Raw genomic sequence first — 24,203 nt, forward strand, 5'->3', positions numbered from 1 at the left:
CACTTGTCGCAGCCATCGTGGATTTTCCGTTTCCCAATAGTGCATATTAAGTCGGTTTACATTACTGCTGTTGGTGAATGACGCTTCGTCGCTAAATAGAACGCGTGCAAAAAATTTGTCATCGTCCCGTAATTTCTCTTGTGCCCAGTGGCAGAACTGTACACGACGTTCAAAGTCGTCGCCATGCAATTCCTGGTGCATAGAAATATGGTACGGGTGCAATCGATGTTGATGTAGCATTCTCAACACCGACGTTTTTGAGATTCCCGATTCTCGCGCAATTTGTCTGCAACTGATGTGCGGATTAGCCGCGACAGCAGCTAAAACACCTACTTGGGCATCATCATTTGTTGCAGGTCGTGGTTGACGTTTCGCATGTGGCTGAACACTTCCTGTTTCCTTAAATAACGTAACTATCCGGCGAACGGTCCGGACACTTGGATGATGTCATCCAGGATACCGAGCAGCATACATAGCACACGCCCGTTGGGCATTTTGATCACAATAGCCATACATCAACACGATATCGACCTTTTCCGCAATTGGTAAACGGTCAATTTTAACACTGGTAATGTATCACGAAGCAAATACCGTTCGCACTGTCGGAATGTTACGTGATACCACGTACTTATACGTTTGTGACTATTACAGCGCCGGCCGCGGTGGTCTAGCGGTTCTGGCGCTGCAGTCCGGAACCGCGGGACTGCTACGGTCGCAGGTTCGAATCCTGCCTCGGGCATGGGTGTGTGTGATGTCCTTAGGGTAGTTAGGTTTAAGTAGTTCTAAGTTCTAGGGGACTTATGACCTAAGATGTTGAGTCCCATAGTGCTCAGAGCCATTTGAACCAACTATTACAGCGCCATCTATCACAAAGTGAAAAAAAGTGGTCCATTCATATTTCTTTACGTACTACACGAATATATAATAAAAAATGAGCGTTCCTATTTTAAAAAAACGCAGTTGATATCCGTTTGACCTATGGCAGCGCCATCTAGCGGGTCAACCATAGCGCCATCTGCTTTCCCCCTTCAAACTAGACGAGTTTCGTTCTTTGTAGTTTTTTCGTTTGATGCTTATTTCGTGAGATATTTGGCCCGGTCACTATCAATGGACCACCCTGTATATCTTTCATGCGTGTGTTACATTTCATTGAAGTTCGTACAATGAATTTGTTTTGCAACTGGCTATCCAACAAGACTTTTGTGTAGTCGTTCCATATTAAATATTTGTTCAGAAACGCGTATTTAAAGCAAATTGATTGAGGAAAGGAGACTTTTTTCCTCCTCTATTCTCCGTATAATATCACAAACCGTCCCTGATGCCCTCACATATTATTACATTAGTGTTTACATCACAAGCAAAACTTAACATAGTGTCATGTTCGCTCCGAGAAATCTTGCAGTTCGGATTCAGGGATCTGTGTATCACAATCTCTAAAAAATTGATTCCCGTAAGTCAAACATTGCTGCACAACACTATGAAGGTTTGAAACATTAGTCTCTGAGAATGAAATGTTATCTCCGGCATACATTTCAAATACACCCGTCCGAAAAGAATACCAGGGAAAAAAATGTTTAGCATATGTCCACGCAAAGGGAGGAGTCTCACTGTCTCTTCATTTTGAAGTTGAGAAACAAGAAATATCAGAAGCGAGATATACTTCTGGTTACCTGACTTTCCGCGACAGTATCTTGATGTTTCGATAAAATACTGTCACTATTCTCAAAGCCCCCCCCCCCCCATGAACCATGGACCTTGCCGTTGGTGGGGAGGCTTGTGTGCCTCAGCGATACAGATAGCCGTACCGTAGGTGCAACCACAACGGAGGGGTATCTGTTGAGAGGCCAGACAAACGTGTGGTTCCTGAAGAGGGGCAGCAGCCTTTTCAGTAGTTGCAGGGGCAACAGTCTGGATGATTGACTGATCTGGCCTTGTAACAATAACCAAAACGGCCTTGCTGTGCTGGTACTGCGAACGGCTGAAAGCAAGGGCAAACTACGGCCGTAATTTTTCCCGAGGGCATGCAGCTTTACTGTATGATTAAATGATGATGGCGTCCTCTTGGGTAAAATATTCCGGAGGTAAAATAGTCCCCCATTCGGATCTCCGGGCGGGGACTACTCAAGAGGATGTCGTTATCAGGAGAAAGAAAACTGGCGTACTATGGATCGGAGCGTGGAATGTCAGATCCTTTAATCGGGCAGGTAGGTTAGAAAATTTAAAAAGGGAAATGGATAGGTTAAAGTTAGATATAGTGAGAATTAGTGAAGTTCGGTGGCAGGAGGAACAAGACTTCTGGTCAGGTGACTACAGGGTTATAAACACAAAGTCAAATAGGGGTAATGCGGGAGTAGGTTTAATAATGAATAGGAAAATAGGAATGCGGGTAAGCTACTACAAACAGCATAATGAACGCATTATTGTGGCCAAGATAGATACGAAGCCCACACCTACTACAGTAGTACAAGTTTATATGCCAACTAGCTCTGCAGATGACGAAGAAATTGAAGAAATGTATGATGAAATAAAAGAAATTATTCAGACAGTGAAGGGAGACGAAAATTTAATAGTCATGGGTGACTGGAATTCGAGTGTAGGAAAAGGGAGAGAAGGAAACGTAGTAGGTGAATATGGATTGGGGCTAAGAAATGAAAGAGGAAGCCGCCTGGTAGAATTTTGCACAGAGCACAACTTAATCATAGCTAACACTTGGTTTAAGAATCATGATAGAAGGTTGTATACATGGAAGAACCCTGGAGATACTAAAAGGTATCAGATAGATTATATAATGGTAAGACAGAGATTTAGGAACCAGGTTTTAAATTGTAAGACATTTCCAGGGGCAGATGTGGACTCTGACCACAATTTATTGGTTATGACCTGTAGTTTAAAACTGAAGAAACTGCAAAAAGGTGGGAATTTAAGGAGATGGGACCTGGATAAACTGAAAGAACCAGAGGTTGTACAGAGTTTCAGGGAGAGCATAAGGCAACAATTGACAGGAATTGGGGAAAGAAATACAGTAGAAGAAGAATGGGTAGCTTTGAGGGGTAAAGTAGTGAAGGCAGCAGAGGATCAAGTAGGTAAAAAGAAGAGGGCTAGTAGAAATCCTTGGGTAACAGAAGAAATATTGAATTTAATTGATGAAAGGAGAAAATATAAAAATGCAGTAAGTGAAGCAGGCAAAAAGGAATACAAACGTCTCAAAAATGAGATCGACAGGAAGTGCAAAATGGCTAAGCAGGCATGGCTAGAGGACAAATGTAAGGATGTGGAGGCTTATCTCACTAGGGGTAAGATAGATACTGCCTACAGGAAAATTAAAGAGACCTTTGGAGATAAGAGAACCACTTGTATGAACATCAAGAGCTCAGATGGAAACCCAGTTCTAAGCAAAGAAGGGAAAGCAGAAAGGTGGAAGGAGTATATAGAGGGTCTATACAAGGGCGATGCACTAGAGGACAATATTATGGAAATGGAAGAGGATGTAGATGAAGATGATAGGGGAGATACGATACTGCGTGAAGAGTTTGACAGAGCACTGAAAGACCTGAGTCGAAACAAGGCCCCCGGAGTAGACAACATTCCATTAGAACTACTGACGGCCTTGGGAGAGCCAGTCCTGACAAAACTCTACCATCTGGTGAGCAAGATGTATGAAACAGGCGAAATACCCTCAGACTTCAAGAAGAATATAATAATTCCAATCCCAAAGAAAGCAGCTGTGGACAGATGTGAAAATTACCGAACAATCAGTTTAATAAGCCACAGCTGCAAAATACTCACACGAATTCTTTACAGACGAATGGAAAAACTAGTAGAAGCCGACCTCGGGGAAGATCAGTTTGGATTCCATAGAAATACTGGAACACGTGAGGCAATACTGACCTTACGACTTATCTTAGAACAAAGATAAAGGAAAGGCAAACCTACGTTCCTAGCATTTGTAGACTTAGAGAAAGCGTTTGACAATGTTGACTGTAATACACTCTTTCAAATTCTTAAGGTGGCAGGGGTAAAATACAGGGAGCGAAAGGCTATTTACAATTTGTACAGAAACCAGATGGCAGTTATAAGAGTCGAGGGGCATGAAAGAGAAGCAGTGGTTGGGAAGGGAGTAAGACAGGGTTGTAGCCTCTCCCCGATGCTATTCAATCTCTATATTGAGCGAGCAGTAAATGAAACAAAAGAAAAATTCGGAGTAGGTATTAAAATCCATGGAGAAGAAATAAAAACGTTGAGGTTCGCCGATGACATTGTAATTCTGTCAGAGACAGCAAAGGACTTGGAAGAGCAGTTGAACGGAATGGATAGTGTCCTGAAGGGAGGATATAAGATGAACATCAACAAAAGCAAAACGAGGATAATGGAATGTAGTCGAATTAAGTCGGGTGATGTTGAGGGTATTAGATTAGGAAATGAGACACTTAAAGTAGTGAAGGAGTTTTGCTATTTGGGGAGCAAAATAACTGACGATGGTCGAAGTAGAGAGGATATAAAATGTAGACTGGCAATGGCAAGGAAAGCGTTTTTGAAGAAGAATTTGTTAACATCGAGTATAGATTTAAGTGTCAGGAAGTCATTTCTGAAAGTATTTGTATGGAGTGTAGCCATGTATGGAAGTGAAACATGGACGGTAAATAGTTTGGACAAGAAGAGAATAGAAGCTTTCGAAATGTGGTGCTACAGAAGAATGCTGAAGATTAGATGGGTAGATCACATAACTAATGCGGAAGTATTGAATAGGATTGGGGAGAAGAGAAGTTTGTGGCACAAGTTGACCAGAAGAAGGGATCGGTTGGTAGGACATGTTCTGAGGCATCAAAGGATCACCAATTTAGTATTGGAGGGCAGCGTGGAGGGTAAAAATCGTAGGGGGAGACCAAGAGATGAATACACTAAGCAGATTCAGAAAGATGTAGGTTGCAGTAGGTACTGGGAGATGAAGAAGCTTGCACAGGATAGAGTAGCATGGAGCGCTGCATCAAACCAGTCTCAGGACTGAAGACTACAACAACACAACAATATTCTCAAAGGTTTCTTTTCCTGTAACCACTGAATGAATTTATTTAATTACAGTGTTGTAAACAGCATGATTTGTTTTATTTTATTCATAATGATAAGGAATGTAATCGACTGAAAAGTACTAAAGATAAATAATGACAACTGGACTCAGTGTACTACAGTACTAGGATTCACACTTCCAGTAAAAACAAAATGATCGTATGGCATTCATTGGCCGGGATATCCCCTTTCGGGGTTCGGCCGCCTTAATGCAAGTCTTTTTAGTTGACGCCACTTCGGCGACTTGCGCGTCAATGCCGGCCGGGGTGGCCGAGCGGTTCTAGGCGCTACAGTCTGGAACCGCGCAACCGCTACGGTCGCAGGTTCGAATCCTGCCTCGGGCATGGGTGTGTGTGATGCCCTTAGGTTAGTTAGGTTTAAGTAGTTCTAAGTGTAGGGGACTGATGACCTCAGAAGTTAAGTCCCATAGTGCTCAGGGCCATTTGAACCATTTCTTTTGTTTTTGCGCGTCAATGATGATGAAATGGTGATGAACGACAAACACCCAGTCCCCTGCCGGGAATCGAACCGGGACCCCCTTGCGTGGTAGGCGGTACCGGTACCGTTGCGCTACGGAGGCAGACACACTTCCAGCAGAAGAATGGTTCAAATGGCTCTGAGCACTATGGGACTTAACGTCTGAGGTCATCAGTCCCCTAGAACTTAGGACTACTTAAACCTAACTAACCTAAGGACATCACACACACATGTTCGAGGCGGGATTCGAACCTGCGACCGTAGCGGTCGCGCGGTTCCAGACTGTAGCGCCTAAAACCGCTCGGCCACTCCGGCCGGCCCAGTAGATGAGCTTCGTGTTTTTCTCTTCATAAATGATACAAAGCGGTCGTCTTATACATAATGAATGGAGAGACATTTCACAGAGTCAGAATATCTAGAATCGGTTCACTCACTGTATGTTTACAATATATAACATTCTTGCAATAAACAATAAAAAAACCTATCACTATTAATGCCGCTTCCAGGTACTGCATAGACGTAAACGCACATGTACCTGTGCCATATGGAACGCCGAGTTAGCTGTCTCTGTAATTTCATTTTCATTAGCTTCTTTTTCGTTCCTTGGAGTAGCTCAGATAATACTAGGTGGAAATGAGATGAAAAGCTGAGATTTTGCTTGGTCAATACGGCGGAACTTGTTTCGTCCAACTTTATGAAATACCTCGCCTGAGTGCAGAGAAAGCAATTTGAAACTTGAAGATAAACTCCAATCGTTATTCGAAAGCCCTTTGCATTTAGAAAGCATTACCTGCAACTAGCAGAAAGCAACAGGGGCTGCGTAGTATTTCTCTGGTTTCATACAGAAGAATTCAGCAATACATTTTTGTCCTTCTCAGCAAAAATCTAGGGAAAATGTTACACTACTTATAATGATTTTGGATAAGTTATTGAATCAAATGGTCTTGTTCGGTTCTCATAAGGACATATTTTAATACCTTCAGTTTATAAATTTTTGGAGAGATTTCTGTGTTTCAAATCCTACATTTATATCTTACGGCTTTGAATTAAGCGTCACATTCTTATCACATTAAACAGTAGCTCAAGTCATTCAAAGTTCTGGTGTGACCATTTGTGCCTCAAACTCAAAAAAATTTTAGACTTCAGATTTTGCACCTGTGTGTTTATTAATAAAGCTCTTTACCGGATATATATAATATTAATTTCCTTGAGTTTTGTTCTCGAACGGTCATTGACACTGTGATCATTTCTTTTTACAGTGAATACGAAGTAATTGAACCACTGCAGCCTGACGTTAAAGACTTTAAAACTGCTTCTGTGAAGAGCTGTGGAAGCAGCGAGAAAGCGGAAAAGAATTCCAGATCATCGGCTGAAGTTGTTGTCGTCAAGCCAACATCGTCAAGAGCGAGGTGAGTTTGTGAATAGAACCCTACAACAATTACTGCAAGAATGGGGAGCATGTTAGCAATAGGTCGACGAGCTGTTAGAGGTCAGTTCCGTAGGTGCTGCAGTCAACAGAAACTGTCTACATGTTACAACGGTTTACTGACGTGTAAAAAAATGCCACACTGTCAGCAATGGCATTTTATTACAGATAACAGTACACCAATGATTAAATTCTCTTTAAGATGGCATATTCATGATGATGCGATAATCAAAAACCTAGTCTTTTTGGACACTATGTCACGTGTACTTGAGGGTGAAAAATTCTTTTGAGTGAGTATTGTGGATTACGTACACAAAAACACTTCTCCTTCAGTAGTTCAGATACGCTTCTTCCTTCGTGTATAAAATGGACTTCGTCACTGGGTATGGTTGAATGTTCAGAAGCTTTGACTAACCCATGCTCATATATCGCTATCCCCATCAAAGAGCTCTTCTCTTTATAACTCCTGTACTGTGTCTGTTCTCAAAACTGTAGCTGCTAGATACGAAGGATGTTATGTTGATTTGGCCAAGCAGCCATACATAAACCAGACGTCATACTAGCAAATACCACTAAAGACTGCCTCGCCAAGTGTATGCTGTGCTGCCATATAACCGTCAAACGATCAAATACTTTCGTAGATCGGTTAATCACGCCGCAAACTAATTAATCGTGGTTTACTATGTGAGTTGCGTTTTGTAACAAAACGTGGCAAACGAGATCGATCTACCTACGTGGAGCCTGCAAAGGAATTCGCGGTTGCTCAGTTTATAGTGTGGTCCTGTTTACTACGGAGTGGGGCTGTGGTATTTATTAATGTCTATGACCTCCTAGAGAATAGTTCGTACTGACACGAAAGGTTTCTCGACGTTGTGTGCTCAACAAGAGTCTGATTCTTCTTCTTCTTCTTATTATTATTATTGTTATTATTTCCAGAGTAGTTTCAGGAGTAAGACAAGGCTGCAACCTGTCTCCACTGTTGTTCATATTATTTATGGATCATATGTTGAAAACAATAGACTGGCTAGGTGAGGTTAAGATACGTGAACACAGAATAAGCAGTCTCGCATATGCGGATGACTTAGCTGTGATGGCAGATTCGATTGAAAGTTTGCAATGTAATATTTCAGATCTAGATCAGAAATGTAAGGACTATGGTATGAAGATTAGCATCTTCAAAACGAAAGTAATGTCAGTGGGAAAGAGATATAAACGGGTTGAGTGCCAAATAGGAGGAACAAAGTTAGAACAGGTGGACGGTTTCAAGTACTTAGGATGCATATTCTCACAGGATGGCAACATAGTGAGAGAACTGGAAGCGAGATGTAGCAAAGCTAATGCAGATCTACTCTCTTCTGCAAGAAGGAAGTCAGTACCAAGACTAAGTTATCTGTGCACCGTTCAATCTTTCGACCAACTTTGTTGTATGGAAGCGAATGCTGGGTGGATTCAGGTTACCTTATCAATAAGGTTGAGGTTACGGATATGAAAGTAGCTAGGATGATTGCAGGTACTAGTAGATGGGAACAATGGCAGGAGGGTGTCCACAATGAGGAAATCAAAGAAAAACTGTGAATGAACTCTATACATGTAGCAGTCAGGGCGAACAGGCTTAGATGGTGGGGTCATGTTACACGCATGGGAGAAGCAAGGTTACCCAAGAGACTCATGGGTTCAGCAGTAGACGGTAGGAGGAGTCAGGGCAGACCAAGGAGAAGGTACCTGGATTCGGATAAGAATGACTTTGAAGTAATAGGCTTAACATCAGAAGAGGCACCAATGTTAGCACTGAATAGGGGATCATGGAGGTATTTTATAACGGGACTATGATCCAGACTGAACGCTGAAAGGCATAATCAGTCTTAAATGATGATGATAAATGATGATGATGATTATTATTATTATTGTTTTAGTTAGCGTTAATCCTTCTTAGTATAGGCTCCGCTATTCTCGGAGTTTGGCATATTTATTTTATTTTTGACATTTCGGCTGGATGCCCTTCCTGTGGCCGCAGTCGTCAGTTACCTAAGGGAGGAAAGTCGTGTGCGCCACATGTCTATCACTTTTTTTCCGTGCGTGATCATATTTTAACTGTCTGTGTATTGTATTTTATGAGGCATAAATTGGGGACTAGCCCAGTATTTGTCTAAACGAGTGTGAGGAACCGCCCAAAAACCACACTTAAGGCTGCACGGTGCACCAACCACGGTGGTTAATATGCCGTGCGGATTTGATCCAGGTCTGATCCACCTCCCTGTTTCGCAAGCTATCGCGCTGCGCCTTACGCTATACGAGCAGATTACATGTCGAAAAAAGTACCAATTACGGACTAGTGTGCTCAACATTATTGACTAGAATGCTGATGGGAAATTTAGGAGCGTATATTTCACACCAGGCAATAAAGATTTGTAAAAAAAACTGAGCTCCATCCGAACAGGCTTCGGAAGGCGCAACGGTACCAACCGACTACCGCATCATCATCAGCGGACAGTGGTCACTGAATGCGGATATGGAGGGACATGTGGTCAGCATATCGCTCTCCCAGCCGCTGTCAGTTTTCGAGACCAGAGCCGGTACTTCTGAGCCAAGTAGCTCCTCAATTACCCTTACAAGAGATCAGTGCATCCAGTTTGCCAACAGCGTTCAGCAGAACCAGACGGTTACCCATCCAAGGGCTAGCCAAGCCTGCAGCACTTAGCTTCGATGATCTGCGGCATCACCGTTGGCTACAGAGCATTGCGCCAAATCCTAAACTATTACACAGGTCTGCAGATAATGGATTGTGACTATCCAAACCTTTTTTTTTTTCCTGATCGGGAGTACATTTTCGAGAGTAGTGCCTGTCACTAAAGGTAAAGAAAGGGGCAGCAGCATAACAGTCAATTACCTGAGGCGCATCCTTGAGAAGAATTCTACTGCAACGTATCAGAGTCACGGCATCATGTTACAAATGTCATTATTCTCGCTGTTATTACTATCTACATCTTGAATCTACTGGGGAACAGGCATATGAAACTGACGAAGCAATCTGTCATCTGGACATCTGGATTCTTTCATCAGCTGAATCAAATATTTTATATTGAAAGCAACTTTTACAAATACACTGTTGGTTGACTGTAGAAATCGATTTCCTACATCTGCTGATAAATGAAAGTTACGCTAAACCTTTTCAGACGGTTTGTTAACACATATAATTCAGTCAAGACATTTTTTTCGTGGTCTACGGTTGTATTTGAAAATAGTTCTATTTAATACGTCAAATATCGAAAATTACTAGAAATTCGTGACCGACTGCCTAACAAATACCATCAACGCAATTTTCCTTTTTCATTTTGAAGGAGTGATGTGCGGAATGGGGAGAGAAAGTCCCAGGCAGCAGTTGTAGAGAGCCTCGTGGAAATGTACGCTGGTGCCTCGCTCGTATAATATCGCCAACCAGAATAAAAATGCGCTTGTGTTTCTTGCGAAACAAGGACTAATATCCAGAGAATACATAAATGCTTAAGTGTTAGACCTAATTGAGGCCTTAAACTACATTATAAATGGTCAAATGCACTTCATGGTGATCACTGCTACAATTTAGCTATAAGGAATATACGTTCTTAAAAATAGAGAGACTCGGGAGAGCTACTTCTGTTGCCCTTGTTCAGAAATATTGTTCGACTCCAATCGTTGGTGGTCGCTGACGAAGATTACCGATTGGCTGAACACTTTTGACTTCTTCAAATGGATGACTAAACAACAGAAGAATATCGCGTGGATAATATATAAGCTTCTTCGGAAATCCTACGTGCATCACGCCTCGCTACACTTGCAACTCGTGTAACAAACAACGAATTACGCAATTATGTACCGCAATCAACACGATTGTTTGGTTATTATTGTTACCAGTACAAAGAACTTAATTTTATTTCATTGTAACTAACAGTCAGTCAGTCAAGAGTGGTTGTGACACACGTAGCTGAGAGAAAATTCTCCAGCTTAGCATGAAAATTAACTTCTTACAAACCGTCCAAAAGCAACGGTATGAAGAAAGAACCTCGAACTGCAGCCAATAATAAAATTTAATAAGTTTTAATCTAATACTCATCTTGAGGCTGAAGCTCACTCTTGTGCCTGTGTTTCCTTCCAAATAAAATCTGTCTTTGGCTAGTTTTCACCTCTAGCACACACAATTCTTTCTTGTTTTCTACGTCAATATGTTTCACTGAAGTTACAGCATCATCAGTGGCTGTATTTTATATTTCCTTTCTATTAATTGCGTTATTGTATCTGCAAATGTAGAATTTCAGTTTTTGAGTAAGTTATTCGTAAATTTAAAAATAGACATTTGTTTGTACACACACACACACACACACACACACACACACACACACAAATCACCTTTCGCGTGGAATAAAATAATATGTCAACAAGGTGTATACATAAAAAATGTCTGTTTTAAGTTTGCGAATAATCTACTTAAGAACTGAAGTTCTATATGTACAGTCAGTATAAACCAATTTTTCCTGTTATTTAATAGCAATGAAAAGAAAAAAAGACTGATGATGCTGTAACTTCAGCTAAACGTTTCTGTGTAGAAAAGAAGGAAGCGTTATGTTTCTCAAAACGGAAAAAAAGTTAATCTAGTTTTAACCACACACAGTCCCGGAAGTTAGCATACAGTGCTGTAACTACACCCGTTATCCATTCATTCAAAAATTTTGTGGTCAGTTTTCTGTTTTCCCTCTTTGTCATTTAATCTCCCTTCACTAATTCTTGTTTGTAAGAGGCTTCGGTGTATTGCAACCAGTTTCTTACAGACGTCGAGATTCGAACTTTGGTTTTATAAACGAAGCTCGTTTATCAGTAACTCCTTTATTTCTTATCACTTTAAACCCATACTTCCATTTTCACTTAAGAAAGTTCGTTCAGAATATTATTCTATTTTATTTTAAAAACTTGTGCAATCTTGGTAATTAACTTATATTTGCGTTTTGAAACCGACATAGCTGCAGACTGATAACGACGAAACTGGTCGCGAAATGGCTTATACTTCGGCTGTCTGTTCATATGTCTACAAACACCCATTGCTGATAGCAACAAACACAACATTCATGTATCCATTAACGTGCAGGGTACCTTTTCTCTGCGGTCACGTGGACTGCATTCCAGTATGTTCGATAAACACTTGCAGACATTTACTAACATTCTTCTTGGACAGAACATGGGGAACGTCACGCCGAGCTCTTGGCGGACTGGTCTCGTGCACATCCGGTGCTCTACTTCATTTCAAAGATGTTGAGTGAAGTAGTGTCGGGGTTAAAGCAGGGGAGTAACCATTGAATCTCTTCGAAAAACAACAGAATAATCTTTGCTTTGTTGACAGGAGCATTTTCAAACTGTAACAGATAAGATACATTTCCAGTCTGTAGACACAGACTAATTTAGCATTAATCCATCGAGAAAAGCAAATTAGCTGCTTATAAAGCAATAAAACAGCCCCAAGCCATCAATTACTTTCACTGAATTTCATTTTTCCAGTACCACACTCAGGTGAAAACGGTTTGTCTGGCTTCGACCTGCCAGCACAGGGCCAGTTGACTAAATCACCCACAAAACTTTCTACAAGTGCGTCACAGAGCAAAGAAGCTCAAATGGTCAAATGGCTCTGAACACTATGGGACTTAACATCTGAGGTCATCAGTCCCGCCGGCCGGTGTGACCGAGCGGTTCTAGGCGCTACAGCCTGGAACCACGCGACCGCTACGGTTGCAAGTTCGAATCCTGCCTCGGGCATGGATGCGTGTGACGTCCTTAGGTTAGTTAGGTTTAAGTAGTTCTAAGTTCTAGGGGACTGATGACCTCAGCAGTTAAGTCCCATAGTGCTCAGAGCCATTTGAGCCATTTCATCAGTCCCCTAGAACTTAGAACTACTTAAACCTAACTAACCTAAGGACACCACACACATCCATGCCCGAGACAGGATTCGAACCTGCGACCGTAGCAGCAGCGCGATTCCAGACTGAAGCGCCTAGAACCGCTCGGCCACAGCGGCCGGCAGCAAAGAAGCGTTGCTTACAACACTTTAAGCGATGTCGCTCTTTGCTTCTTGTCATCAGTGGTTTCTGCGACTCAGGGTGACCACGAAAACAGTGTCGCATCGCTTAACAGAGGGATCGTTCTATCGATGGCTCTATGCCCCACCTGCAACGCAATAACTGGGCAATTGTTGGACGTCTGCCACGTTTTCCGTACAACACGCTTCAGAAGGGAAGGAATGTTAAAGTTTCGTCGACGATGAAATCATTAGGTATGATCAATCTCGGGTAGGAGGAGGATGGGGAAGGGATTCAGCCTTGGCTTTTTTCAAGGGAGCAATCACGGCACTAATGTTAATCGATTCAGGAGAACATCTACGTACCCGAAAGCTGATTTGAGGCCCATTTCTCCCGAGTGCGATTTCAGTTCCACAACGATAGCTCCACGTCGCTGGGCAGTACGTTTGAGTGTTATTAGGTACCCTCCGCCACGCACTGTACGGTACGGAGTATGTGTGTTGATGCAGATTTAGGTCTACCGTAAGGTATAATTCACTTTAATTCTTCTCTAAATTTTCCACTTCACGCTAAATCTCTCAAACACAATGCTCGACCTTGTGGGCCAATTACAACTATGCCTCCTTCTAATTCAGTGGCTGGTTATCGTCGGTTGATTTTGCAGTAAAATTATTTATGGGGTTTATAGATTGTGCATTTACTTATATATCCGCGAATTCACCCCATGACGTTCCTCGGAGTTCGCACAGTACAATAGAGCACGTGTAGAGCGTCGCAAAAGCAGGTAAAGGAGAAAATATCACACCTGCGGTGCTCAGCGATTTAGGTCTAAACGAATACACAGTGACACCATTTCGATTCAGCAAAATAATTCAATCGAGAATTATTACATTCGGATTACACTTCTCGGCGTTTAAACAGGGTAGTCTACAAAATAAAGTCAGATACGTTTCTCTGCTCTCCATGACTGTATGAATTTAACAGCGTCCTTAATCTCTCCTATCTCGATTCGTCGTCAACACTCTTTATTTGTTATCTTTGCCTTTAGACCAATGCCAAATTGTATTGAAATACCTGACTGACTAATTTATTGCATATCTAATAGAACTGAAATATATAATTATTTTTAAGTACGAAGTTTCATATAAAATACTATCCCTTTATAAATAAGTTATTTATTCTATTTAAACCAGATGTCATAAACATGTCACATATAGAAAGAGGGCTAATGTTTCAGTGGACCTCCAGTCACGAGCGCAGCTTCCTCTAATGGACTCAGCTCGAACAACAGCGACAAGTTAACCAGCGTGAGTATTGTTGCATAAAATACGCTTTGCGCGTTTGTCCAGCAAATGGGACACTCAAAACTTCCCGGAATTTAAGAATGTATACTCTTTAGGCTTTTTGTCTCTCCTGTTCTAAGTACCTGTTGAAAAAAATCAGTATTATAAATTAATATTGTAGCAATAAGTGGTAGAAAAAGTTAGATTCATAGGGAATGCACTGTTTTGTGTGTTACAGCTCGAAAAAATTTAAAATGTTAGTTGTAGTGAAGTAAAAGAAATCATGTCTTTCATTAAATTGTAATTTAGATCAATAAAGGCATTGTATAATGTAGTTATCTGACTATCGAAGTTATTTCCCTGTAGTGAAAATTTCATGCTGGGACGTCACAACTTCTTTTCGCCAGGAATAGTAACACGAAGGATGCTACTGACAATGGCCTGGATTTGCTGCCAACCTGCCTGGTCTATAAATTTAACAGGAAAACAGTCAGTACTGCATTTTTTAATATGACTCTTTTTCACCAAAAGGATCAACATGCTACCAAGTTGAGAATTGTCACAGAGGACAAATGTCGCAATTAAATTAGACTTCCTCCCCAAGGAATTTATAAATATCACTTCTATGACCATGATACTTGTAGTTTACACTTAAATATTTTAATAACGCTCGTGCTGTGTTTTCAATTAATGAATGCCATTCTTCTTCGCAATACACGTTTCATACCGGTGAAATAAAACATGATTAGTGGTCTGAAAGCTGTAGATAGTTTACAGTTTGGTTTCTTTCTATCACATGTATATGTATTTCCTGCGTGCATATTCCACAACTACTTACACTACTGATTTTCGTGCCCTATTTTGGTTTTTATTTTCGGGACAACAGTCGTTCCACACGGTGAGCATGTTTACGTACTGTATCACGTTGAGGCTTACTGTTTTTTTTGTGGCAGAAAATTCTGAGTACAAGAGTCGGTAGGGAGATTGGGTGGGGCGTAGTAAATGTAAATGATACAGTGGTGAGGCGTGGTGAGAGAGGGGACGGAGGTACATGAATCACTGAAGAGGGTGATATAGAGGGGAAAACAGAAATAAGGAAAGAAAAGAGAAATTTGTTTCTCTCTTTCCTGTATTCGCGAGGATTAGGAGCTTGAAATTATTTTCGTCTCATTGGTTTAATCCCGTATGTATTCCATAATTTTGTACAGTGTCTGCTTTCCAGTGTTTGTTTAGTTATTACGCAGATTTTTAATGTGTGACAACATATCAAACGCAACAATGTGAAAGTGATGCAGTATGTAAATGTATGTATTATGTGGGAAATGTGTAGGCCCGAAAGTAACATAAGAAAGATAAACTCACTACCAAAGTTCATTTAAAATACGCACATGTATATCTACATATAAGGTGAAACGTGTGAGGAAGCGTCATAAGCAAATGAAGCGCGCTTCATGAGACTGAAAAACAAAAACATAATTATAATAAATTAATTAATAAATAAAAATAAAAAATCGTAAATTATCTGTTTTTTCAGACCGCTGGAAATGTTTTAACTCAATAAAACGAAACGCATACGGTGACTGAAAAACGAACATAGTAGATACTAGTTGCAAAGATGCACAGACATTATCAGACTAATATAGCATTATACATACCGGCTTAGGATCGGCTATGTGGGGGTGCGCACTAAATCATCATTGTAAAATGACATGCGTTTCAAAATACTTTCAAACATTATATTGGTCTTTAGAGCAGAAGTATTATTCCTATAGTAATACAGTTCTGCCCACTTCATTTTCCCCACACCGTACTTAAAAAGTAAGAGGTTTTAAAGAATTGCTGAAGTAACTTCGAATAGAAGCGGAGAGTTTCAGACCCTGCGTGAGAACCGCCAACTGTTGGCAGAGTTAACTGGAGAGTACTTGCCGGAAAGCGCGTGACTACTCAAGAACATATCACGTTCACCCAAATAACATTATTAGCATATTCTAATACATTCTTCTTCTAAAACCTGACTTTTAAATGTCAATGATGATTGGAACACGTATTTGTTAGTGAGCAACGTCCATAGCTATCAGGTCACAGAGCATTCCTAGATTCCACTGGACAAGCATCGGGCCACTACTTTTCACTGAAACGTCTTGGCATTTGTGTGATGTGATTTAAAAGAGCCTAACCCTCAGAGATAGTAAATTACTGCGGATAGATGTGGTTTCAACATAATTCCTCTATAATACACTCCCGTAGTCCACAGTTAGTGAACAAAATCCTAAGAACATTGGTCTTCCTCCGCCTGTGGTGTACAAATCGATTTTCTTCTTTAAGATACGATCGTGGTATTCGCCACAATTAAACTACAAAAATTATTATGATACAAAGGAGAACACACTCATTATAGTTCCAGTACAATTACGATTTCATAACAGAGGGACCAGCATTTTAAAAAGAGTTATCTCACTTCTGAAGCACTTGACTTTCGTATAAATTCGCTTCTAAAGTACTGTACTTACTTGTTGTGTGTTTCTAATCATATGCAACAAGTAACACAAAACGTTTCAATGAACGTATATGGTCCAGTCACATTAATATGACCACCGCCCGTGTTCGACGTCAATGTGCAATAATCACTCACAGACGGCAGCTGGCAACACTAGCAGCGTAGGGTATATAAAGTGCGTCCGTGGGATGCGGAAATACAATGCAGTTGTTGTCGAAATGGGGAAAGGAGCAATTTATCTGACGTTCAAAAGGGCGTGATCATTGGCTTTCAGGCCAGAGGTGGAAACATTTCCAAAATGGCTAAATCTGTTAACTCTTTGCGAGCGCCGTGGTTGAAGTTTACCGTCCAAAGGAATTTGGCGTTATCCAAAACCGGCACAGAGGCAGCTGTGATCCATCAAGGGAGATGACAGGGGTGACCGGGAGAATATATGTGCAACTGTCAAGCAGCTGACCGCCCAGATGAATAAAGGAGCCACCAACAGTGTCTCCTCAACGACGGTTCAGTGAACGTTGCGCCTGGTTCATGCATCCATGCTGAATGCTGTTCATCGCCTACGAAGGCTGGAATTCGTACGCCAATACCGCAGCTGAACGTCCACCGATTGGCGATAGGTGGCCTTTTCAGACGAATCACGTTTTTTGTTCCATCGGCCAGATGGCCGTTGGATCTTCAGAGTAGTCCAGGCCAGAGGATAGAGCATTATGGTCTGGTTTTCGTGGTACTCCTTGGTAATCTCGTCATTCTGGAAGGTACAATGGATCAACACAAGTATTCGTCTGCCCGGCGGGCCATGTCCACCCCTACATGCAGATTGTTTTTCCTTGGCAGCATGGCATCTACTAGCAGGTCAATAGATTATGTCACATAGCTTTTAATGTAAGTCTGATGCATGAGTGCATTGTACTTATCTGGTCACAAAACGCCCCATATTTAAACCCAGACAGAATCTGTGGGACAACCTCAATCGGACTCTTCGCGCCATTGATCCTCATCCGAGAAACCTAGCGCAGCTGGCCACAGCACTGGAATTGGCGTGGATCCACGTTCCTGTCAGTACCTTGCAGAACCTCGTTGACTCTCTTCCAGGACGTCTCCCAGCAGTGGTTATACGGTCTTTTGACTGGTGGTCAAATTAATGTGACCAGACAGTGTATGTCTTAAAACACTATGTTAGTGAGATTCACGTGTTGCACAAAAAGTGGTACCGCGTACTCCTACTGCAGCGTGGTATGGTGGTGATGGCTCTGCCACTCCATATGCAATTCATAAAAGACTTCCTGTCTCACATTTGGGCTGATGACGATCTCCATGGCTCGGCTGCTGCTAAAAGTTAGCGCTGGTTTAGTCTCAGTATGTTGTGTGATATGCTGTAGTGTAGCACCGTACACAATCACCTAGTTGGCTGATTTAAGCTACGCCGACAACTGATTGGGATACGGAATCATGATGATGCAGTGGTAAGACAATGGATTCGAATTTGGGAGGAATATAGCTCAAATACCGCCCGCCCATCCAAGTTTAAGTTCTTACATGCAACAGGCAAATTCCTCAATGGTTCCCTTGTAAATGACACGGCCGATTTTCTTTCCCCGCCGTACCTTCTTCCGAGCTTGTGTCCTGTGTATAATGATGTCGTCGTCGACGGTATGTTAAACACTAATCTTCATTATACTTCGAATGGAGAACGTACATAATCATCATGAGCAACCACAATCTCTCTCTCTCTCTCTCTCTCTCTCTCACACACACACACACACACACACACACACACAAAACTGATGAGACACACCATTATCGCCACTGCCCACCATGAAAGAGAATGCCATCTGGTGACGTTGCAGGCATGTAACGCAGTAAGGCAAACATTTAAGCGGAATAGACTGGCATGGGGAATCACTGAAGCGAAGATACGGGCCACAAATGAAGAAATCCACTGACACAAGGAACTTTGACAAAGGGGAGATTGTTGTTGACCAGCGCATGGGAACGAGCTTCCCTGAAACAGCCTAGGTGATCGGGTGTTCGCAACTTGAACATCTGTGGAAAGTGGTTGAAGGACGCTGAAACCAGGAGTAGATGAAAAGCGCTGGACGTCCACGCCTCATCACAGAATATGAACGCCAGAGTCTTGCTCTGCAAAGTAGGGTAACAGGCGACCTGTGGCGGATCTGACGAAGAAGTACATTACTGCAGGCACAAATATGTCGGAGCACACCTTTCAGCGCACATTGTTGAACACAGGGCTCTGCAGCTGACGATCCTACGTGTTCCCAAGCTGACCCAACGACAACTGCGATTGTGGTGGGCGCAGGATCAATGAAATTTGACCGTGTATGAATGGAAAGCTATAGTTTGGTCGGATGAATGGTCTTGCCCTGATGCACCGTCATCCACGCGAACGGCCGCACGAGACAGGCACTGTGTCAAGGACGCAGACTGGTGGGGCAGTATTATGCTACGGAGGTCACACACCTGAGGTTCATGGAAACTGTGGTAGTAAACGAAGACACCGTGATAGCTGCGGCTTATGTGAACATTATTGCAGACCACCTGCATCCTTTCACGCTTGCCTTTGACGGCGTTAACGTCTTCTAGTAGGACAACTGTCTATGTCACAAGACCAAAATCGTCCTATATTAGCTTGAAGAGCATTATAGTAAACTCACATTGACGTTGCGGCCACCAAACTCGCCCTGTCTGAACCCGATGGGATACATCTGAGACGTTATCAAACTCCATCTCCACGCCCACAAATCATCAGCTCGCTGGGTATGACAACTGCGTGACTTCTGCGTAGGCATCTGGTGGCGCATACCTCTGAAAACTTACCAAGGACTTGTCGAATTCGGTACCCTCCAGAGTTCTCACTGTATTATGTTCCAAAGGCTGACCGACACGTTATTCAGCAGGTTGTTATAATGTTGTTATTCATCACTATATACGAGGGGGGTTCGAAAAGTCCGTGCAAAGTCAGAGAGATGGCACCACCGGTGCATATCGAGGTCATGCTTAGTCAGTAGCATCTTTGGAAAGAATGCACACCAAGTTTCAGCCATATTAGTCTATTTCTTTGTGTTTGACATTCGTGTGAATCAAGGAATTTGAGTGTTTGTCAAAAAAGGACTAAAAAGAATTTTGTGTGGTGATTAAACATTACTTTACGAAAGGCAAAACGCCTCAAGAGACTAAAGAGAAGCTTGATAAACATTACGGTGACTCTGCACCTTCGATCAGAACACTTTATAAGTGGTTTCAAAATTTTCGGAGTGGTCATATGGGCACAAGTGATGTTCAACGTTCTGGATATCCTGTGGAGGTTACGACTCCAGAAATCATTGACAAAATCCATGATATGGTGATGGATGACAGAAGAGTTAAGGTGCATGTGGTTGCTAGTGCTGTGAGCATCTGGAATGAACAGGTACATCATATTTTGCATAAACATTTGGACATGAGAAAGCTATCTGCAAAATGGGTTCCGCGATTGCTCACGCTTGACCAAAAATGGAATCGTGTGAAGTGTTGCAAGGATGATTTGCAGCTGTTCAGGAAGAATCCGCAAGACTTTAAGCGTCGTTCCATCACTGTGGATGAAACATGGATACATTACTATATTCCTGAGACCAAACAACACTCTAAACAATGGGGTGCCAAAGGAGAATCTGCACCAAAGAAAGAGGAAGACCAGTCCTTCGGTCGGAAAGGTTATGGCAACTGTCTTTTGGGATTCGCAAGGGATAATCCTCAACGACTATCTGGAAAAGGGTAAAACTATTACAGGTGCATATTATTCACCGTTATTGGACCGTTTGAAAACCAAGCTGGAAGAAAAACGCCGGCGATTGGACGGCAAAAATGTCATTTTCCATCACGACATTGCACCAGCCCACACTTCAGCAATTGCTGTCGCAAAATTATTGGAAATAGGATTCCACCTTCTTTCACTTCCCCCCCTATTCTCCAGACTTGGCTCCCTTGGACTACTATTTGTTCCCAGATTTGAAGAAATGGCTGGCGGGACAAAAATTTTATTCAAACAGGGAGGTGATTGCAGCAGCTAATAGCTATTTTGCAGACTTGGACAATTCCCATTATTCGAAAGGGATCAACAAATTAGAACAGCGTTGGACGAAGTGTGTAAGTCTAAAATGAGACTAATTCGAAAAATAAAAAATGTTTACCCCCAACACGTAAGTAGTTTTTATTTTTGCACGGACTTTTCAAACGCCCCTCGTATTCACAACAAGGTTTGTCTTTTTCTGATCCTAGCAATTACTCACTGATGCTTCTTACGAATTGTTAGAGACAACCTGCGCTTAAAGGAAAATGGCACTGAGTCTTGCCAGAATGTTTCTTTACATACTAGTTAAACGTAGATTAACTAATCCATTAAGATTTCACTGCATAAACTCAGACACGATTCTATTAGTTTTTTATTCTCAGAATACCGAGAAAAAATATTCTTAACGAAACACAATTTGAATTTATTTTCTAGACGTTTGGATTCGCAAAAACGAAACACAACAGAAACGTATTAGGTGTTCCATATCTTCGTAGCGTTTTTGCGTAAGTTTATCAGCACAACAGATACACGTACAGAGAATTTACTCATCAATGATATTTCCTCCTTCACTATTTACAACAATCTGCCAACTCTAGGATGACTTTTCGATTCCTCGATTGTAGAAATCACGTGGCTTTGAGGGGAAGAACTCGTCGAACTATGTTCGGAGCGCATTTTCACCCGCAAAAGGAAGTTCCTTGAAGAATTTGAGATAGAGAGCGGAAAATTTGACAGTCTGAGGGTACAATATCGTGTGAATAAATTGAGTGGTGGATGACTTTCCAACCCTTCTCCTCTATAGAGTTTTTTGTCAATGTAGCAGAATGCGGGCGGTCGTTATCATGGAGTAGCATCACTTCACAAAGTCTTCCTGGTCGTTGTTCTTGGATTGGGTCTGCTGACTTTTTACAATGTCATTTATTTATTGAAAGAGCGCCGTTACCGGTTTCGAAACGATAGGTTCATCTTCAGACGGCTATTTCACGTTTAACATTACATTTCGTGGTTTGTTTCCCCACCTGACGAAACTTCCTTGGGGTGGTGATGCCAATGAAGAATACGCGCCATTACCTTCCGGTACAAGTCCCTTATCTTGCAACATCGAAAAATGTATAATGGACATAATGTAACGCACCGCTCACATACTTAGAAGTTTCATCACATGGAGGTATGCATACAAAAATGGTTCAAATGGCTCTGAGCACTATGGGACTTAACTTCTAAGGTCATCAGTCCCCTAGAACTTAGAACTACTTAAACCTAACTAACCTAAGGACATCATACACATCCATGCCCGAGGCAGGATTCGAACCTGCGACCGTAGCGGTCACGCGGTTCCAGACTGTAGCGCCTGTAACCGCTTGGCCACACCGGCCGGCTATGCATACAAAGATGGCGATATTACAACCATAACAATGCCATAGTATGGTTGTTATGATTGTAATATTGCCATCTTTGTATGCATACCTCCATGTGGTGAAACTTCTAAGTATGTGTGGTGCGTTACATTATGTGCACATACATACACAAAAACTGCATTATACATTTTTCGATGTTGCAAGCTGACAAGAGACCTGCACTGGAACGTAATGGCACGGATTCTTCATTGGCTTCACCACCCCAAGGAAGTTTCGTCAGGTGGGGAAACAAACCACGAAATGTAATTTTAAACGTGAAATAGCCGTCTGAAGATGAACCTATCGGTTCGAAACCGGTAACGGCGCTGTTTAAATAAATAAATGACACTGTAAAAAGTGGCTGGTTGCTGTAATCTTCTGTGTAAGAGTCAACCTATACATAAACAGATTCATTCTTAAATAGTACTTTCAATAAAACAAGAAAATTAAATAATAGCTCAGTATATCTCCGAGTAGTTTGACCTGTAAGAAGAGAAGCAGTAAGTTGATTATTCCATGCGTGCCCCTGCCCAACCGTTGCTTCATACTTTACACCTGCGCAGTTGGCTGAAGCGTAGTACGTTCCTTAGTTCCATTCAGTTTAATCACCGTTTTGAGATATGGGAATGAATTACGCAGTTACATGAAAGGATATCGATAGTAAATGTATAAATGAGTACGTGATTATTCAGCAGTCACTTTCATAAAGACTGATGATTCTCAGTGGCCGTCTGTTACATGATACTATGTTCAGCTACACATTTTTATACATTAGAACAGTAATCTAAGATTCTATCACTTTCGTACTTCATCTCTGGAATAATATTTGTTATTCATCATCTGTCAGTGAAACGTCAGAGTCACAGTTAGGACAAGAAATATGCTTTATATATTATTGCACTCAGTTGTACTTACTTGCCATCTACAGAATCTAGATGTCGATGTACCTATACGCATCGTGCTCCCAAGTTAAATTTCTGGCATGTTGTCACATCTTTATGGACGGAAAGATACCTTTTGAGTTTCATTCAAATCGGTAACTGCTTTCATAAAGATGCAAGCATCGTTACAGCACGAGCAATCATGATGGTATAAATAGTAGTACCACCTGTTACCCATTTTTGTACATGAGTCTGAGGCAGAAGTAACAAGTGAATTTTTGTGAGCTTAAATCAGAGAATGGTCGGGGTAAACTCGAGAGAGGCGCGGCGAGTTTTGTCGGAGACAAAGATGGCATTAAGGTCGCCCTGCAGCCATTCTTCTTGCTGTCTAGAGCAGGTCCCCTCGTGGGGCAACCGCCGGAAAAAAAGAGGGAAACGAAGTTTACAGGCCATACCAAGTCGTAAATGATTCTTATAGCCGAGAGAGGATGGTTCAGCTCCAAGATGTGGGTGAACTGCAGAACGACTTCAGTTCATTACGTAGTGACTCACTACTTTCCAGTCTAGCTGCGGGCGATGAGCTCAATAGCTTCTCCGTATGATACAAGAGTGCTTCTCGACGGATGTGTCTATTCTTCAGACTACATTTTACCATCCCTGTGTGGATATAGGGCCATGACAGATAATTATCCCTGCTTATTTCCGTGTTACACACTATTGACTACAAAATAATTGCGTTGATGTATCATATTTCACATTACGTATTACATTGTTTTGTAAATAGATTGTTCAGATTATAGCACTCTTCCCGGATATTTTATATTGTAAGGAGGACCAAATACATTTATGGGAGTGGTAAGAGCTAGAGTATGAAGCATCACCCCAAAATTTATCAAACTTTGTGGAGGTGTTCATCACGCAACAGATATTAAATGATTAAACTTGTCTTCTATTTGGAGAGTGCAACCTCCTTCCCCCCCCCCCCCCACGCCCCCGACAGGCACTAATTTACTCTTCTATTCGTGGTGGCATGGTAGCAAACGGCATGAAACACATGCTGTCTCAGTTCAA

The 24,203-nt window shown here is 41.8% G+C and overlaps 1 protein-coding gene across 1 annotated transcript in view; it reads left to right on the top strand.

Moving 5' to 3' along the window:
* Nucleotides 1–24,203, top strand: part of LOC126184472 (uncharacterized) — a gene marked incomplete at its 5' end in the record, with an annotated part of 580,042 nt that overhangs the window by 453,509 nt on the left and 102,330 nt on the right. Inside the window, 2 exons of the mRNA XM_049926864.1 lie at nucleotides 6,801–6,950; nucleotides 14,243–14,312. Coding sequence (XP_049782821.1) covers nucleotides 6,801–6,950; nucleotides 14,243–14,312 — 220 coding nt within the window. The remainder of the gene's footprint in view (nucleotides 1–6,800; nucleotides 6,951–14,242; nucleotides 14,313–24,203) is intronic.

The sequence above is a fragment of the Schistocerca cancellata genome, chromosome 4 (genome assembly GCF_023864275.1).
Source record: "Schistocerca cancellata isolate TAMUIC-IGC-003103 chromosome 4, iqSchCanc2.1, whole genome shotgun sequence".
Classification (NCBI taxonomy): Eukaryota; Metazoa; Arthropoda; class Insecta; order Orthoptera; family Acrididae; genus Schistocerca; species Schistocerca cancellata.